The sequence below is a fragment of the Macaca mulatta genome, chromosome 10 (genome assembly GCF_049350105.2).
Source record: "Macaca mulatta isolate MMU2019108-1 chromosome 10, T2T-MMU8v2.0, whole genome shotgun sequence".
Taxonomy (NCBI): domain Eukaryota; kingdom Metazoa; phylum Chordata; class Mammalia; order Primates; family Cercopithecidae; genus Macaca; species Macaca mulatta.
The window spans coordinates 31813374-31830577 of NC_133415.1; the positions used below are offsets into that span (position 1 = coordinate 31813374).

A 17204-nucleotide genomic window follows, 5' to 3' on the forward strand; every position below is an offset into this window, starting at 1 on the left:
AGCCAGGATGGTCTCGATCTCCTGACCTCGTGATCCGCCCGTCTCGGCCTCCCAAAGTACTGGGATTACAGGCTTGAGCCACCGCGCCCGGCCTGATTGGGGTTTTCTTTCTTGTGGAGGTTTCTCAGAGTGATTCAAGTTCCCCCACCCCGCCCACAGTGGTTCTGAGACTTTGGAAAGAAAGAAAAGTAAAAAAGAAGCAGACCCTGCCCGCGCCCCAGCTGGGCATCCCTGGGAGGTCGCGAGGATCCCCGGAGACCCAGACCCGGGTCCGGGGCGCCCCCTGCCAGAGCGGCCCCCGGCTGCCTCCCCACGCTCCGCGACTCCGGTCCGGACGCCGAGGGCCTCGGCCTGCTCTATGTCCCCCACCGCCCACCACCTGCTCCGGCCCGGCGGGGCGGTGCTGGGCGCCGCGGGCTCCCCGGCCGCAGTGCAGCCGCAGCGCCAGCCCCGCCCCGCCCGCGCCTCCCCGCCCCCCCGCGCCCGCGGCCCCAAGCGGTTCCCGAGTCCAGGCCCGCGCCGAGCCCAGGTGAGCGCCCGCCCCGGGGACCCCGGTCCCCGGAACCCCGGTCCCCGCCCGCCGCCCTGCCTCTTCGCCCCGGCGCCGGGGGCCAGCGCTTGTGCTCGCAGGTCTCGGACCCGGGCCCGGCACGTTAGGGGTTGGGGGTCGGCAAGCGTGGCTACAGGCACTGCCCGGGGGCCAGAGCACACCTCGTCCTTCTCTCGTCCCACAACCGCCCCTTCCCTGCTCGCCGCGGCTTCCCACTGTGTGCCAATCCCCCTTCCCGGGCTGCAAGGTCTGGCGGGGCACCGGGATGGAGCCGGCGAGGCTGCTGGCACCGGCCACCGGCTTCCCAGAGCGAGGGAACTGCACGTGCAGAGGCGAGGAGAGTGGACAGAGGCTTGCGCCTGAGCTCCGTGGGGGAGGGGAGAGCGCGGAGCCCCCACACTCCAAGGCAGGACTGGAATCAGATGCCACCCCTAGGACGCCTGGAAGCCACTGGGAGCCCGATCTGGGCAGGAGCCCTTGGGATGAGGCAGTGGGGGCGGGTGGGCAAGAGGTGGAGGAGTGGGGAGAGGACCCTGCCCAGCCTGCACACGGGGCGGGCGCCAGGAACCCCGGGAGGGTCAGGTGGAGCAGTGGCCGCTCAGTGAGATGGGGGTAATCCAGTCCCGCTTCACAGGTCCTGGGGTCCCTGGGACAGACAGACTCCTGCAGAGTCCAGTTAGCACTGGACTGTGCTAGAACTTTTCTGCAGTGGGCAGCTCATGGGCAAGGAACAGCACTCTGGCATTCTGCACAAACCTGGGGGGCCCTACTGCCCTGCCCCTAGCAAGGACCTTTGCCTTTGAGTGGGGTGACTGGGCTCCAAGCCGATCTAGCACACAGTAGGCCGAAGGCACAGGGGCCCCACCCAGTCTTCTTCCTGGCCCAGGCCCTGGGGGATTCAGGGCCCTGGGTGCTCCGGAAGGGACAGCACAGCCTGGGCAGGTCCCCAGTGGCAAGACCAGGTCTGACCTTTTCTGGGATCTGTGGCCTAGCAGGTGAGGCCTGAGGTCAGCCAGGAAGGAAGTGGGCAGGGCTGAGCTAGGGCTGAAGCCAGGACCCGGGGAGGGGCTGCCTAGTGCCCAGGGAGGGGGCAGGTGGGGCAGGTGGCTGTTGAGTTTTACAGACCTTCCTTGGTGACAAGTGGGGGAAAGAGCCAAGGCACACCCCAGTGGCTGTGGGAGTCACCGGCTCCTCCCCTGTAATGGGCACCTTGAGGGCCGACAGGTGCAGGGGCCAGGCACCAATGGTCTCTCTCCAACCTGGGCTTTTGTTTGCACCCCTCGCTCTCAGGCACCCACGCACAGCCCTTCTGGGATCTGGGCCAGACCAGGTGGGCCTTAGCCCCACCTCAAGTGAGACTTCAGGAAGAAGTTCCAGAGGAAACCGGAGGATGACAGTGGGATGGACTGTGGGGAGGTCATTTGCAAACAAGGCAGCTATGCCTGTGCCCTGGGCCTTCCAAAGTCCTACCTGTAGGCTGCATCTTCCAGAAGGCCTGCCCTGTAGCCTGGAAGGCACCTGGGCTACAGTGAGCTCTCTGCTGTGCAGGTGTCCCTCCCCCAGGGCACCTTGCAGGGCCTTAGGGTGATATGGGGGCTTTCTGGGCCCCTGCCCATCTTAAAACTGATGGAGGTGGGAGGGTGGGGTAGGAGGCCACAGGGATACCCCTGCTGCTTGACCTTGATGAGACCTTGGCCCCTTGCTTTCCCCATCTGCTGTTGGGCAAGACCCCAGCACCACAGGCCTAGTGGGCATTTGCGAAGGGCTGGAGTCGGGGGTAGGGGGAGCTTATGGCTGCTGGGCACAGGCATGGCAGGGCTGTGTGCCCGGCTTCTCTTTCCCCTAACCCCATCAGGGCCAGGCTGGCCGCCCACTTCTGTTCACCACAGAGCTGGGTTTCCCTGGGGACCAGTGGACTGGCCCAGCCCCACACCACCCCCCAGCCCCTCCTGGCCACAGCTTGAGCTGGGAGGAGGGTGGAGGCTGGGCCGCCTCCTGGACCCCTGCCCTCCCTGCCCGGCCTTCCAAGGCCCGGCAGCCTCAGTCCACTGCTGGGCCTGGAACACGGAGCAGTGGCTGCCCTGAGAGGAGGTGGGTGTCCAGAGTACTAGCCAGGGTAGGGCTGGGCTAGAGGGAGCCTGATGACACCCGCATTGTAGGAGGGAGAAGACCAAGGATGAGGAGGGCTTTGGCTTGCCCAAGGTGACCCACTCTTTACGCTTAGGCATGGTGGTCTCCCGGTACAATGGAGGGTCCAAGAACTCTCAGGCTGTGGGATTTGGAGAGGGGAAGGGGGGCATGAGGAGGCAGCAGAAATCAGGGAGGATTTCTTGGGCAAGGCAGCTGTGGGGCTGGACCAAGGGTGGCCGAGGTTGGGGCGAGGAACTCCACTGGAGGAGTGAGAGAGCTGAGCTTGGAGGGCTTCAAAGGGGAGGTGTCCTCCAGGGCCCCACGCTCTGGGATCAGGCTCACCTACACGCCATGGTTCCCAACTCAAATGTAAGACTCTCTGAAGCTCCCACCATCTCTCTCTCTCTCTCTGTGTGTCTCTACCTCTGCCCACACGCCCCGGTCATGACGGCCCCAGTCTCCCCTGCAGGTCCTAGAGCAGCTCCAGCAGGATGGCATCTCCAGCATCTCTAAGGCCTTCAGGGGGTCCAGCCCCATGGGGGGCGCCCTAGGCCTCCGACAGCTCCCCATCTGTGCTCCTGCCTGCCGGCCATCTTCAGGCCACTCGCCATGGGTGGCTGTTTCTCCAAGCCCAAACCAGGTACCTCCTGTCTTCTTGCCTCCATCCTTCCTCCTCCCTCCCCACCTCTTCCTCCCCCCTCTTCCCCCCGCCCTCCCCCTCTGCACTCGGCAAGCCTCCGAAGTAGGTCAGGCTAGGCAGGAGCCTGCTCGGAATGTTAATACGCTGCAGCCAGGAGGGGGTAGGGGGCCTGGAGCAGTTCCCCAGCTGGCCCCTCCTCCACTGGGTGCCCCTTTTTCTTTGGGGCTTTGAGTGTTGGTGGTGGGAATAAGAGCAGGACCCTTCTTGGAAAAGGAAAAGCTGGTTCCTCCTGTTGCAGGGTTGGGGAAGGGGCTATGCCCCCAGGGCCAGGGAAGTGGGGGGACTGGAGACAACCTCAGCCACTCTATGACCTAGGGCATGCAAGTTACCCCTCTGAGCCTCTGTTTTTCTCTCTGCAAAAGAGAGGGCCTGGCCACTCTGACCTCTTAGAGTTGCTGTGAGGGTGTAGTGAGCAGATCCTGGCTCTCTTCGCCTCCTCTGATCCCCTGTGTGGTCTCGGGCTGCCTTCTTGGCCTTTCTGGGCACACTTCCCCATTTATACAGGAAATCACCACCCAACCTAGCCTGAGCTACTCTGGCCAGAAGTGATAGTGTCCTGGGGTGCTGGGAGAGGCCTGCGTCTTTTCTCCACTAAAGACTCATGTCTGCAGAGCTCTCCCTCTGGCCCCCCACTTTCCCTCTTCTCTCCTCACAACACCCAGGGAGGCAGGAGTGTGCAGCTCTGTCACAGATGGAGAAAATTAGGCTTAGAGAGACCTCAAGAGCCCAGCCAGTGCTCCACTCACCCCGCCAGGCCACCCTGCCCCAGCCAGCTCACCCCAGCTCCCCTTACCTGATACCCATCGGCTCCGTTACCTTGGAACTTGTGAGCCTTTTCTCCCTTTCCTGGGTCTAAGGGGGAACTTAGGGGAGAGAGGAGAACTGTAGTGACTCACCAGACAGAGGGACCCACCTGCCTCTGCTCCAGGGAGCCACTCTTCCTCCCCCAACTCCTGTGCTGTGGACACCCAGGCCTGGGCTGGATCCCTCCCTGCCTCAAAATGTGCCTTGGGCAGATGATGTCCATTGTCTCCCCCTAGAAGTGGGTGGGATGATGCCAGCTGGCCTCATACCAGGCGTCTGTGGCACTGCTGGGCTGGCAGGAGGCCCTGGCAGAAGATGCCACCTGCAGGTTCTTTTAAAGGACCCCAAAGGGCTGGCCTGCCTGGGACCCGTGGCCCAGTGTGGGGGGTGGCCGCTCTCACCAAAGGCAGTGCTAAGAATTTAGGCAAATCCAGCCCTGCCCTTTCCCGGCTGTGAGGCCTTCAGCATCTGAGCCTCTGCATCCTCATTGTAAAGTGGGGCTGTTGTGCCTAGCATGGGGGCCTGACACACAAGAAACACTTGTGGAATATTATTTGTTATCCCTTCTCTGAGCTGGGCTCTGTGCTGCCAGGCCTCCCCTGTGGGCCCGTAGCCAGAGGCTCAGGCCCCAGGTGCCCATGCTGGGCAGGTCAGGCATGAGGCTCAGGGAATTTCCAGATATGGGAGTTACAGCGTTTGGGGCATGAGGGTTCTGCTGGGGTCTTAAGGGGCCACAAAGAGACTACAGCAAGCAGAAGACCTCTGTGCAAATCACTCACTATCTTGCCCCACTCGATTCTGTGGCTCCATGTGCATCAGCACCTGCTTCCTGGGTTCCCTCTGTGCTCCTGCGTGTCCCGTCTGAGTTCTTGATAAGAAGATATCAGGCCAGTCCCTCACCTAGCTCAGAGCTAGGAGGAAGTGCAGCTCTCTTAGCATCTGTTCACCCGCCTTTTATTAGGCCACAACTGCTACCTAAAGGCTTTCCATCCTCACCATGGCTGCTAGGAGGCTCAGAGCTAACTGGTAAAACACTGCTGCCCAACTCCATCTATTGAGCTTCTACTTTGGGTTACATACATTATTTCCTTCAGCATCCACTATCACCAACGAGGTAGGCATTTGCTGTTCTCTCTGTTTTATTTTCATTTTTTGAGATGGGCTCTCATTCTGTTGCCCAGGTTGGAGTAAAGTCGCATAATCATAGCTTGCAGCAGCCTAGAACTCCTGGGCTCAAGTGATCTTCCCACCTTAGCCTCCTGAGTAGCAGGGGCTACAGGCCTGCACCACCACGACTGGCAATTTTATTTATTTTTATTTATTTATTTATTATTATTATTATTATTATTATTATTATTATTTGAGAAAGAGAATCTCACTCCCTTGCCCAAGCTGGAGTGCAATGGCACGATCTCGGCTCACTGCAACATCCACCTCCCAGGTTCAAGCGATTCTCTTGCCTCAGGCTCTCAAGTAGCTGGGATTATAAGTGCATGCCACCATGCCTGGCTAATTTTTATATTTTTAGTAAAGGCTGGGTTTTACCATGTTGGCCAGGCTGGTCTCGAACTCCTGACCTCAAGTGATCCGCCCGCCTCGGCCTCTCAAAGTGCTGGGATTACAGGCGTGAGCCATCATTCCTGGCCAACAGGCAAATTTTTAAATTTTTTGTACAGACCGTGTCTCACCCTGTTGCCCAGGCTGGTCTTGAACCCCTGGACTCGAGCGATCCTCCTGCCTTGGCCTCCCAAAGTGTTGGGATTACAGGCATGAGCCACCGCACCTGGCCTTCTCTCCATTTTGTAATAAAGGCATCTTAAGGCCCAAAGGGGCTAAGGCGGGTCTTATGGGCAGCCAGAAGTCACTGATCTGGTTTTGTGGGTGAGCAGAGACGCCCCTCCCCTCCACCTTTCCAAAGGGCCCCTGACTTAATGGCTTTCGTTAGACCGCATCAGTGAGCAGGCTTGGAGCCTTCTGGGAGGAGGTGGAGGATGAGAGCAGCCTGGCTTGGCGTTATCTGGCCCCCCTGCCAGGCTATTTGTGAGCTCCCACAGCTTCCAGAGCTGGTGTCAGCTAAGTCCAAAGTATTTCTCTTTTTAAGTCTTCCAAAAACATTATAACACCATTACATAAAGTATAGAAAATGGAATGAAAGCCCCACCCATAACCCCCCACCTGATAGGACGGCCTCAGTGTGGCTCTGTGCTCTGCACCTTCCCTGCTGGGCTGGGGTCAAGGAACTGACCTTTGCCCCTGTCCCCTGCTATGCCTGGGCCTGAGCTGTAGGGCTGGGACTTGGGACTGGGGAGGGGGCCTGGCCAGGGTGGAGGATTTAGCAGAGCATGAGATGACGGATATGCAGGGGCTGGGCAGCCAGGAGAGGCAACTCCTGAACCTTGTCTGGGTAGATAGGAAGGATGGCAGAGGGCAGCCCCAGCCCAGCGGACAGCTCAGACGAAGGCCTGGAGGTGCATCTCGGCAGCCTCTCTGGGTTCTTGGTTTCTGGAGTGTCAGGTCTGAGGTGGAGGGGATGAGAGGTAAAACCCAGAGGCGCTGGTGCCTTGGGAAGTGAGAGAGGTAGGTACCTCTGCTCCAGCATTGGGCCCATGCTGTGCCAGGAGCTGAGTGTCCATCGCTCAGCTTCCTCCCGGCTGCAGCAGCCTGGGAGGCTGGATTATTGCTGCTAAAAATTCTGTTTATTGTTCCCTTCTAATTAGAAAAATATCCCCGGCACATCACAGGGAATTTGGAAAATGTGGAAGAGTATAAAGAAGAAAATGGCAATCTGGCTCACTCCCCGCTAGAGCTGGCCCCGTGGGCACGCTGGGGAAGTGGCCTCTGTACGGAGGCTGTCGGGGGGCTGTGCTGTCCACATGCCTTCCCATGCTCGGGTTCACCCCCAGGGCACACGAGGACACTGAAAACCCAGCACCTGGTCAGTGAAGGATTCTCAAATTGGTGAGAAAAGCTATTTTAAGAAGTTGAAATTGGGCCGGGTGTGGTGGCCCACGCCTGTAATCCCAGCATTTTGGGAGGCTGAGGCCGGTGGATCACCTGAGGCCAGGAGTTCAAGACCAGCCTGACCAACATGGAGCCCCGTCTCTACTAAAAATACAAAAATTAGTTGGGCGTGGTGGCACATGCCTGTAATCCCAGCCGCTCGCTTGAACCCGGGAGGCGGAGGTTGCGGTGAGCCGAGATCGCGCCATTGCACTCTAGCCTGGGCAACAAGAGGGAAACTCCATCTCAAAAAAAAAAAAAAAAAAAAAAAGAAGCTGAAATTATGCTGTGAATTATGCTGTGTACATTTATTTATTTATTTATTTTTATTATTATTATTTTTTGAGGCGGAGTCTCGCTCTGTTGCCCAGGCTGGAGTGCAGTGGCGCGATCTCTGCTCACTGCAAGCTCCGCCTCCCGGGTTCCCGCCATTCTCCTGCCTCAGCCTCCCGAGTAGCTGGGACTACAGGCGCCGCCACCACGCCCGGCTAATTTTTTTGTATTTTTAGTGGAGACGGGGTTTCATTGTGTTAGCCAGGATGGTCTCGATCTCCTGACCTCGTGATCCGCCCATCTCGGCCTCCCAAAGTGCTGGGATTACAGGCTTGAGCCACTGCGCCCGGCCAGTGTACATTTATTTTTATTTTTATTTTTATTTTTTGAGATGGAGTCTCGCTCTGTTGCCCAGGCTGGAGTGCAGTGGCCACATCTCAGCTCACTGCAAGCTCCGCCTCCCGGGTTTACGCCATTCTCCTGCCTCAGCCTCCCAATTTTTTTTAATTTTTGAAAACAATTCAAATATACGGGAAAGTTGTAAGACTAGAACAATGAACCCTTGACTTCCTGTCACCCAGATTCACTGGATGGGACCTGAGCTGCTACCACTTTTGAATTCCTGTGTGCACTTGAGTTGTACCCTAAATGTGTCCCTGAGCTGTCAGGGACATCGTCATTGTCCGTCGGAAGATGCAGGACTTGAGGGTCTCAGGGTTCTTTCTGCCACAGAGGTTTCTGCAGCCAGGAGAGTTGCAGGGTTGAAGGAACTCAGCTCTGTGCCCCCCTCACTAATACTGTCATTGAAAAAGGAAGTGGGGCACAGTGGCTCACGCCTGTAATCCCAGCACTTTGGGAGGCTGAGGTGGGCAGATCACTTGAGGTCAGGAGTTTGAGACCAGCCTGGCCAACATGGCAAAACCCTGTCTCTACCAAAAAATACAAAAATTAGCCTGGCGTGGTGGTGTGCACATATAATCCCAGCTACTGGGGAGGCTGAGATGGGAGTATTGCTTGAACCCAGGAGGCAGAGGCTGCAGTGAACCGAGTTTGCATGACTGCACTACAGCCTGGGCGACAGAGTGAGACTCTGTCTCAAAAAAAGAAAAAAAAAAAGGAAGAAAGAAAAAAGAAAAAAGAGACATGCAGAAATTAATTCAAGCAGACCCGGGTGTACCCCTACCCATATATGCCCCTCCTCTGCTTCGTGCCAGGTTTAAGGCTCTTTGCTGGTGGTGCAGAGGGCATTCTGAGGAGGTTACCAGGCAGGGCAGAGCCTCCCGGCACCCCAAGGAGCTGGCCTCTGCACCCAGCTTGATGGATGGGGGAGGAAGTGAGCTGAGGTAGAGGGCTGAAGGCGCTGACTTGCCCACAGTGGAGCTCAAGATCGAGGTGGTGCTGCCTGAGAAAGAACGAGGCAAGGAGGAGCTGTCGGCCAGTGGGAAGGGCAGCCCCCGGGCCTACCAGGGCAATGGCACGGCCCGCCACTTCCACACGGAGGAGCGCCTGCCCACCCCTCACCCCTACCCCAGCCCTCAGGATTGTGTGGAGGCTGCTGTCTGCCACGTCAAGGATCTCGAGAATGGCCAGTGGGTTCTGGGCCTGCCTGGGAGGGGGGATCAGGGGTCCCAAGGTGGGAGGGTGAGGTACAGGCCGTAGCCGGGGGTCGGGGTTGGCCTGAAGGGGCTATGACCAGCTGCTGCCCTGGTCACTGCCTTTGTGGCTTCTACCGGTCTGGGCCTGCTCCCCAGAAGGCTGGATGGACACTGGGAGGAGCTGCCAGGAGGTTGTGCCTGGTGTCTGGCCTGACCTCTGAGTGCTGCGGTTCCCCAGGATGCGGGAAGTGGAGCTGGGCTGGGGGAAGGTGTTGCTGGTGAAGGACAATGGGGAGTTCCACGCCCTGGGCCATAAGTGTCCGCACTACGGCGCACCCCTGGTGAAAGGTGAGCTGTCAGGTGGGAGGTGTGAGGGGGACCTTCCAGGCCCCATGCCAGCTTGGCTCCTCCCCAGACCCCAGGATCTTCATCTATTAGTGAAGTCTCCCGGGCTTTGAGGAGGGGCCCGCAGTTGCCAGGGCACTGAGATCCTTGGGAAGCAAGCCCTGCTGGTGGCCCCAGCCTAGCACCTCCCCTTCCCAGGCGTTCTGTCCCGTGGTCGCGTGCGCTGCCCCTGGCACGGCGCCTGCTTCAACATCAGCACTGGGGACCTGGAGGACTTCCCCGGCCTGGATAGTCTGCACAAGTTCCAGGTGGGGCCAGGAGTGTGGTGGGGTGAGAACCTGGGGGTGTGGGGTTTGGGGCTGGTCCTGAGGAATGCAGCCCTTGCAGGTGAAGATTGAGAAGGAGAAGGTGTACGTCCGGGCCAGCAAGCAGGTGAGGGGGTAGCTCGGGGCTCAGGCAGGAGGGAGGAGCCGGGAGGGCATCTTGGCCCAGAGAATGGCATGTGCAAAGGCCCTGCGGTGAGAGGAGCTTGGCACATGTCACTTGAGCAGAGTGAGGGGTTGCGGTAGGGATGAAGCTGGGCTGGAGTGGCAGGACCTGCCTGCCAGGATGATGGCAATGACCCTCCACCCTCCTGGCACCCACAGGCCCTACAGCTGCAGCGAAGGACCAAGGTGATGGCCAAGTGTATCTCCCCAAGTGCTGGGTACAGCAGTAGCACCAATGTGCTCATTGTGGGCGCAGGTTGGTAGTGGGGTCGTGAGGGGCAGGGTGGGAGATGGGATTGGTGAGAAGTGGTCCCCGGCCCACGGGCCCCTCCCCTCAGGTGCAGCTGGCCTGGTGTGTGCAGAGACACTGCGGCAGGAGGGCTTCTCCGACCGGATCGTTCTGTGCACGCTAGACCGGCACCTTCCCTATGACCGTCCCAAGCTCAGCAAGGTAGGGGGGGTGGGGCAAGTGGGACCCTATCCCTCTGAGTCCTAGTTAAGCCCACTTCAAGCCTTGCTTGTCACCCCATGGAGGTCTGGCCGGCTGCCCTCTCTGCTTATGCCAGGCCTGTCCGTGGTCCCCAAAAGGTCTAGATTCCTTGTTGTTTTGAGACAGCATCTCATTCTGTCACCTAGGCTGGAGTGCAGTGGTGCGTTCTCGGCTCACTGCAACTTCCATCTCCTGGGTTCAAGTGATTCTCGTGCTTCAGCCTTCTGAGTAGCTGGGATTAAAGGTGTGTACCACCACCACGCCTGGCTAATTTTTTGTATTTTTAGTAGAGATGGGGTTTCACCATGTTGCCCCGACCAGTCTTGAACTCCTGAGCTCAGCCCACCCACCCACCTCAGCTTCCCAAGGTGCTAGGATTACAGGTGTGAGCCACCGCACCTGGTTTTTCTTTTTTTGAGACAGGGTCTTGCTTTGTCGCTCAGGCTGGAGCGCAGTGCCTGTCTCATGGCTCACTGCAGCGTTGACCTCTACCTCCCAGGCTCAAACAATCCTCCCACCTCAGCCTCCCGGTAGCTAAGACTACAGGCGTGCACCACCACGCCTGGCTAATAATTTTTTGTAGAAACGCGGTTTTGTCATGTTGCCCAGGCTGGTCTTGAACTCCTGGGTTCAAGCGATCCTCCGGTCTCAGCCTCCCAAAGTGCTGGGATTACAGGCATGAGTCACTGCGCCCGGCCAGATCTGGGTTTGCTGAGTTCTGTCCTGCAGCCCCTATGTCACTGGGGCTGGCCCTACCTTCCCTGGGGCCCAGTGTCTTTTGCTGTAAACTGGCTCCTCTCAAGCTGGCTCGCCCCTGCAGTCCCTGGACACACAGCCTGAGCAGCTGGCCCTGAGGCCCAAGGAGTTTTTCCGAGCCTATGGCATCGAGGTGCTCACCGAGGCTCAGGTACAGGGTCAAGGGTGGGAAACAGGCCCCGAGGAGGGAGGGTGGGAACATGAGGTTGTGTGGGCCCCGGGGGTGGGGTCTTGGTGCTCTACCTTCCTGGCCCCACTGCCCAGGCACCTGGGAGGTGCTCCAGGCTTGGGAGACAGCAAGGAGCTTTTTCCCGACAGGTCATGGGCACACACAGAGCCCCAGGGTGTGCGGAGATGAACAATCAGGGCTGGATAGGAGAGACTGGTGGGACTTGGGAGGGTAAGGAGAGGTTTGAGGGGAAGGTGATGTCTGAAGCTTAAAGAACAAAGTCCAAGTGGCAGGATCTGTTCTAATGGGAGCTTCTCAGAGGCTGTGGCTGGGCTGTGGGTGTACTGCAGGACCCAGGAGTGGGCGGCGAGGCCCAGCCCCATGCTCAAGCTCATGCTCTGCCTGGCCGGGGTTGCAGGTGGTCACAGTGGATGTGAGAAACAAGAAGGTCGTGTTCAAGGATGGCTTCAAGCTGGAGTACAGCAAGCTGCTGCTGGCGCCAGGGAGCAGGTGGGACGGTCTCCTTTTTACCCATGGGACACTGGGCAGGACACTGGCCTGGACGGGGCTGGGGCTGCCAGGAGGCCCTCACTGACACTGCCATGTCTCAGCCCCAGGACTCTGAGCTGCAAAGGCAAAGAAATGGAGAACGTGTTCACCATCCGGACGCCAGAGGATGCCAATCGCGTGGTGAGGCTGGCCCGAGGCCGCAATGTGGTCATCGTGGGAGCCGGCTTCCTGGGTGAGAGGTAGTGGGCGGTGGGGATGGTGATCAGGTCGTCATGGCCAGTCCCAGGGAAGTTCTGGTTGAGGAAGGTGCAGGTGCCAGCCTGCCACCCCTGCCCACGACCAGGGATGGAGGTGGCCGCTTACCTGACGGAGAAGGCCCACTCCGTGTCTGTGGTGGAGCTGGAGGAGACGCCCTTCAGGAGGTTCTTGGGGGAGCGCGTGGGTCGTGCCCTCATGAAGGTGAGCCCACTCCAGCACGCACCCAGCGCCTTGGAGCCGTGGGGCCCAGCCTGGCCCCTGGCTGGACTCTCATCCACTGCCCACCTGCCCACTTGTCCTGACAGATGTTTGAGAACAACCGGGTGAAGTTCTACATGCAGACTGAGGTGTCAGAGCTGCGGGGCCAGGAGGGAAAGGTGGGCCCTTCTCCCTTCTCCTTTCTGTCCTCTGTCCCCTGAGGCCAGGAGTTGGGCCCACCTGTTCACCCACCCACTCCCCACAGCTGAAGGAGGTTGTGCTGAAGAGCAGCAAGGTCGTGCGGGCTGACGTCTGCGTGGTTGGCATTGGTGAGTTGGTATGTGGGCAGGCAGGCGCAAACCAGCACAGCCATCTGCACACGCTCACATGTGACCTTGGGCTAGTCCCTTCCCCTCCCAGAGCCTCAGTTTCCACCACATCTGTCAAACGGGGACCCCCAACCGCCCCTACTTTACGGAGCTGTTGAGGAAGGTGTGTACCGGGCTCAGCCCAGGCCTGGCACAGAGGATGCTCCCAGTGCCTGCTGCCCAGTAACACTCATCTCCATGCCTTTCGAGAGTTGACATAGACAAGCCCTGAACTGGCTCTTGCTCCAGCTGAGGTGCTAATTTGGGTAGGGGCCAAGATGGGAGGTGGTAGTGCCTGCAGGGGCTGAGGAGGTGTGGCATGCTGTCCCTCCACTTAAGGGCCTCATGGAGCACTTCTTGGAGAAGGTGATACCTCAGATCTTGCAGGAGGCACCGGATCTGTGGGAGCCCGGTTAGTGGGGGCCAGGGTGCATGAAGGCCTCAGGTGGCAGCGCCTGGAGGATCAGTCTGGGGATGTCACATCAAACGCAGGGTGTGGGGTGTGGAGAGTGACTGTGCAGAAGGGAGGGACAGGGGAGTGAACACAGGCCTCTGTCCTGTCAGGTGCAGTGGCCGCCACAGGCTTCCTGAGGCAGAGCGGCATCGGTCTGGATTCCCGAGGCTTCATCCCTGTCAACAAGGTGGGGTGGATGGCACTGGGTGGGGAGGGCCCGGTGCTGGGCTGGGAGTGGCAGGAGGTTCAGGTCAGGGCCCCTGTCGCACCCATGGAGTCCTGGGCCCTCTCTCTACAGATGATGCAGACCAATGTCCCAGGCGTGTTCGCAGCTGGTGATGCCGTCACCTTCCCCCTTGCCTGGAGGAACAACCGGAAAGTGAACATTCCACATTGGCAGATGGCTCATGCTCAGGGTATGGCCAGTACCGAGGCACATGGAGGGGTGTGAGGGAGTCCCAGGGTCTCAGTGTCCCCATGCCCATGCCTCAGTTGCTGACCTTGGGTCTCGGACACTGTTAGGCATCAAAGCTCTGATGTGGATTCTCTGGCCAGCCTCATCCTGGCGATCCAGCCAACACAGAGAGCAACACCCCATTGAGCCAGCCACAGCTCCTCAATCTCAGTTTTCCTTCTAGTAGTCTCTCCCTTTTTTGTCCTCAAGGACCTATATTCTGCAGAATTCCTGACCAACCTGTGCAGTTACCCTGGGGAGGGAGGGAGGGATTTAGTGGATCACCTTCCTACTTTGTGCCTCTGTTTCCCTTGGGCCACTCAAGTATCTCTGTGAACTCAGTTCAGCCTCATGCAGGTCCCCGAGGTGCCATCTAAGCCCAGAGACCTGGGCTCAGTGGAGGCACTGTGCTTTCTGAGGAATAGCTTTCCCCTCCTGCTGTTTGCCGGCCACCAAGTCCCCCAAGCCTCATCCACTGTGCACATCTGGTCTGGGCCCCTAAGCTGCAGGTGCCATCACGTTAGTTGCCTCACTGCCTCAGAGAGAGGACTGCCAGACCCCCAGCCTGGGACAAGGGACCTCTCTGCACCCATTTTCCCTTCCCTCTGCCTTTACACCTGAGGGTCTGCTGCTTGAGACCCCACTCCTGGTACCAATTTCTATTCAAGTCCAAAGTCTAAAGTTGTTGCTAGGTTGTAAGTAACCAAAGCTACTGATCCGCCAAGTATAATTAGGATTTAACTGGGAGAGTTTAGGGGACTTTGAAGTACATCCAACTACAGAGGTCTACTGGGGCCTCATAGGAACTGGGGAGCCATCCACACTGGTCTCTTCGGAGCCCTGTGTGTGGCTGTCATCTGTGCTTCCCTGCGTACTTGTGGCCCATTTTCCTCCCTCTTCAGACCTGATATGTCTGATTAGGTGTCTGTGTGCACAGCCCAACCCCAAGAAGCAGACCTTCCAGAGGCAGGGCACTGTATTCAGATTCTCTCAGGAAGCAATCAAGTGGCGAGCTTGGAGTCAGGTGTTCCCCTGCAACAGTCAGCTGCAGGTGCAAGTGAGCAGTGGTATGAACAATGATGTCTCTTGACCTCTGGGGAGACCAGGAGGAGTAGCCACACATGTCAGGGGTCCCAACGGCATCAGGAGCAGGCAGTGTGGGAGTGGTAAGGGCGAAAGTCAGGGTTCTCACGGCCCTGGGTCCTTCAGGGCGCGTGGCAGCCCAGAACATGTTGGCGCAGGAAGCGGAGATGAACACCGTGCCCTACCTCTGGACCGCCATGTTTGGCAAGAGCCTGCGCTACGCGGGTAACCCCGGGGCCTCGAATGGGGGCGGGGCCAAGGGCGTTTAGGGGCGGGGCTTGGTGTGGGGCGGGGCGGGGCGGAGAGCCTACGGGCAGGGCTGTGACTGCACTAGGAAGAGGCCGGTAAGAACTCGCTGGCGGCGAGGCTAGGAACTACCTAAAAGGACGTATGGAGCAGGGCTTGGGCGGGGTTAGGAGGGGATCCTGTGAGTCTCGTTCCCTCCTCCGGCTCACGTGGGTGCCACCCACCTGCCCGGCCCACAGGCTACGGAGAAGGCTTCGACGACGTCATCATCCAGGGGGATCTGGAGGAGCTGAAGTTTGTGGCTTTTTACACTAAGTGAGAGCACCGGGGTGCAGCTTGGCGCGAAGCAGCGGGAGCTTAGTCGGGAAGGGGGATTCATCCCAGGCAAAATCCCAGAACAAGAGCCCAGCCCTGAGCCCCGCTGAGGAGTGCTGGAGCTTCCTTAGGAAAGCCTGAAGCTTGTGCACGGTCAAGCCCCGATGTGCAAAGCAGGGAGGGCTGGGTGCTCAGGACATTCCTGTTCCCCTGGGGTAGGTCCTTCCCTGGGCCCCAGAATGACAGCAGTGCATCAGGATCTTCAAAAAGGGGCTGCTGCCTGGCAGTCCTCAGGCTTGGCCATCCTCTCCCTGCAGAGGCGACGAGGTGATCGCCGTGGCCAGCATGAACTACGATCCCATTGTGTCCAAGGTCGCTGAGGTTCTGGCCTCAGGCCGTGCCATCCGGAAGCGGGAGGTGGAGTGAGTGTGGGTGTGGGAAGCCTGGGGGCGGGAGTAGTTCCCTGGAGGACTGGCTAAGGTGCCCACGACAGCCAGCCGCCCCCACAACCCTCCAGGGCTTTGCCCCTCACTCTTGGTTTGCATCACCGGAGGCTTCCAGGACTACAGGGAGGTGTGGGGCAAGGATCATGGTTTGGGAGCAGGCTGGTTATGTGTTCATGGTGGATGGAAGGAATAGGGATGTGTGTCCCCAGGCAAGGCCAGTGCTGTGGGGAGGGGTCAGGGCCCAATGCATGGGCAATCACCAGGCCTGGGACACCTAACGGGACATGGTTGTGCTGAGCCCGGCAGAAGCTTGTGGGAAATGCAGCTACTGATGCCCTGGGTATGCCCTCCACAGAGATGGTGGGGGTGGTTCTAGGTTTCACTCAACACCAGCCAGTTCCCTTATCCTGGTGTGGTGTCAATGAGATTCACCCTCTGGGAGAAAGCTCCCAGGGACTAAGGACAGCCTGGAGGCCACTGGGGAGCTATGAGACAGGGGCAGGCTCCAGGCTGGAAACAATGGAGGACCAGAAGGGGACATGATAAATGACATGCTCTCTCCTTGGCCTTCTCTCTGTTTCTCTCTTGCCTTCGTGAAGGCTGTTTGTGCTGCACAGCAAGTACGTGTGTCCTTCATGTTGACTGTTCTGAGCCTTTCCCATGTCAGCCCAGACCCTCCACCCAATGGTCTATCTCCATCTGTCCAAGTACACCTCCCCGCTGGGCACTAGGGTCTGGCACAGAACAGACCCCCTGCTGTCCTCAAGGGCCAGCTGTTCAGGGTGCCCAGAGTGGAGAGCCTGTTTTCTTCTGTCCTGATGTTTTCTTCTCCCCTCATTCCTGCAGGACTGGCGACATGTCTTGGCTTACAGGGAAAGGATCCTGAGCTCACATGCAGTAGACTTGGGCAGGCAAAGGGGGGCACCAGGGCAGAGGCCAAGCCTTGGGGGCAGGTGCCAATCTCCAGTCCCAGGATCCCCCAGGGCAGAACCTGAGCCCTCCCAGTGCTTGCCTTCAGCCACCTGGCTCCCCTCCTGGGAGGCCTCTGCTGGATCCAGAAGATGCTCAACCCTCAAGGCCTCTACTGCCACTGACAGCTGGCACTGGAGGCAGGACAGGCCCTGCCTCTTCTCCCTCTATTGGGACTGGTCCCCTGAAGAATCCTGCAACATGTAGACATTGCCGTAAAATTAAAACGCACAAACTTGCAGACCTGTATGACTCCCAGTGTAATCGGGCCGATAGGCACAAGGCCAGACCACAGGGAAACAGGCACAATCACAGAATGCTAGGTGCCACACCAAGGAAATTTGGCCTGTGAACTCCCAAAGGAGGTAGCAACTAATTCTGCGCCCCACGCCCTCCCACATCCCTCTCCCTCTCTGCGATCAGCGAACGCTTTTTGCTTTTGGCTCTGAATTTCGAAGGAAGGGTATTCCAGGTAGAAAGGACAAGCCCAAAGGTCTTAAGATAGTAAATGCTCCTTCAGAGGTGGCTCATGCTTGACACTTTGGGGCATTTGCCCACTTAGGGTTGTGGTAGTTGTGTCCTGAGACAGACCCCATGCTTTTC

The 17204-nt window shown here is 58.8% G+C and overlaps 1 protein-coding gene across 44 annotated transcripts; it reads left to right on the forward strand.

Moving 5' to 3' along the window:
- The first annotated feature begins 293 nt into the window (after positions 1–293).
- AIFM3 (apoptosis inducing factor mitochondria associated 3) lies at positions 294–16842 on the forward strand. Of its 44 annotated transcripts, none has more exons than XM_077950679.1 (21): positions 482–529; positions 3066–3320; positions 8833–9046; positions 9291–9400; positions 9596–9705; positions 9785–9829; positions 10045–10141; positions 10224–10336; positions 11196–11282; positions 11719–11810; positions 11912–12042; positions 12154–12269; positions 12374–12445; positions 12532–12595; positions 13199–13275; positions 13387–13504; positions 14752–14850; positions 15111–15186; positions 15504–15608; positions 16232–16252; positions 16479–16842. In XM_077950679.1, the coding sequence occupies exons 2-21, from the start codon at positions 3290–3292 to the stop codon at positions 16516–16518; spliced, it is 1818 nt and encodes a 605-aa protein (XP_077806805.1). In that variant the 5' UTR covers positions 482–529; positions 3066–3289; the 3' UTR covers positions 16519–16842. The 44 variants fall into 44 exon arrangements, 40 of the variants coding, with proteins under 40 accessions (XP_077806804.1, XP_077806805.1, XP_028683779.1 ...); XM_028827946.2 differs by having other exon boundaries at positions 3150–3320; XM_002798284.4 differs by lacking the exon at positions 482–529 and adding an exon at positions 2593–2641 and having other exon boundaries at positions 3150–3320.
- Positions 16843–17204: the final 362 nt, after the last annotated feature.

Bases quoted from the DNA above. Each gene is read 5' to 3' on its own strand.
- AIFM3 (XM_077950678.1), top strand. From the start codon at position 359: ATGTCCCCCACCGCCCACCACCTGCTCCGGCCCGGCGGGGCGGTGCTG. The intron at 530-3,149 runs GTGAGCGCCCGC...TCTCCCCTGCAG, and splicing joins CAGGCCCGCGCCGAGCCCAG to GTCCTAGAGCAGCTCCAGCA. The intron at 9,830-10,044 runs GTGAGGGGGTAG...TGGCACCCACAG, and splicing joins ACGTCCGGGCCAGCAAGCAG to GCCCTACAGCTGCAGCGAAG.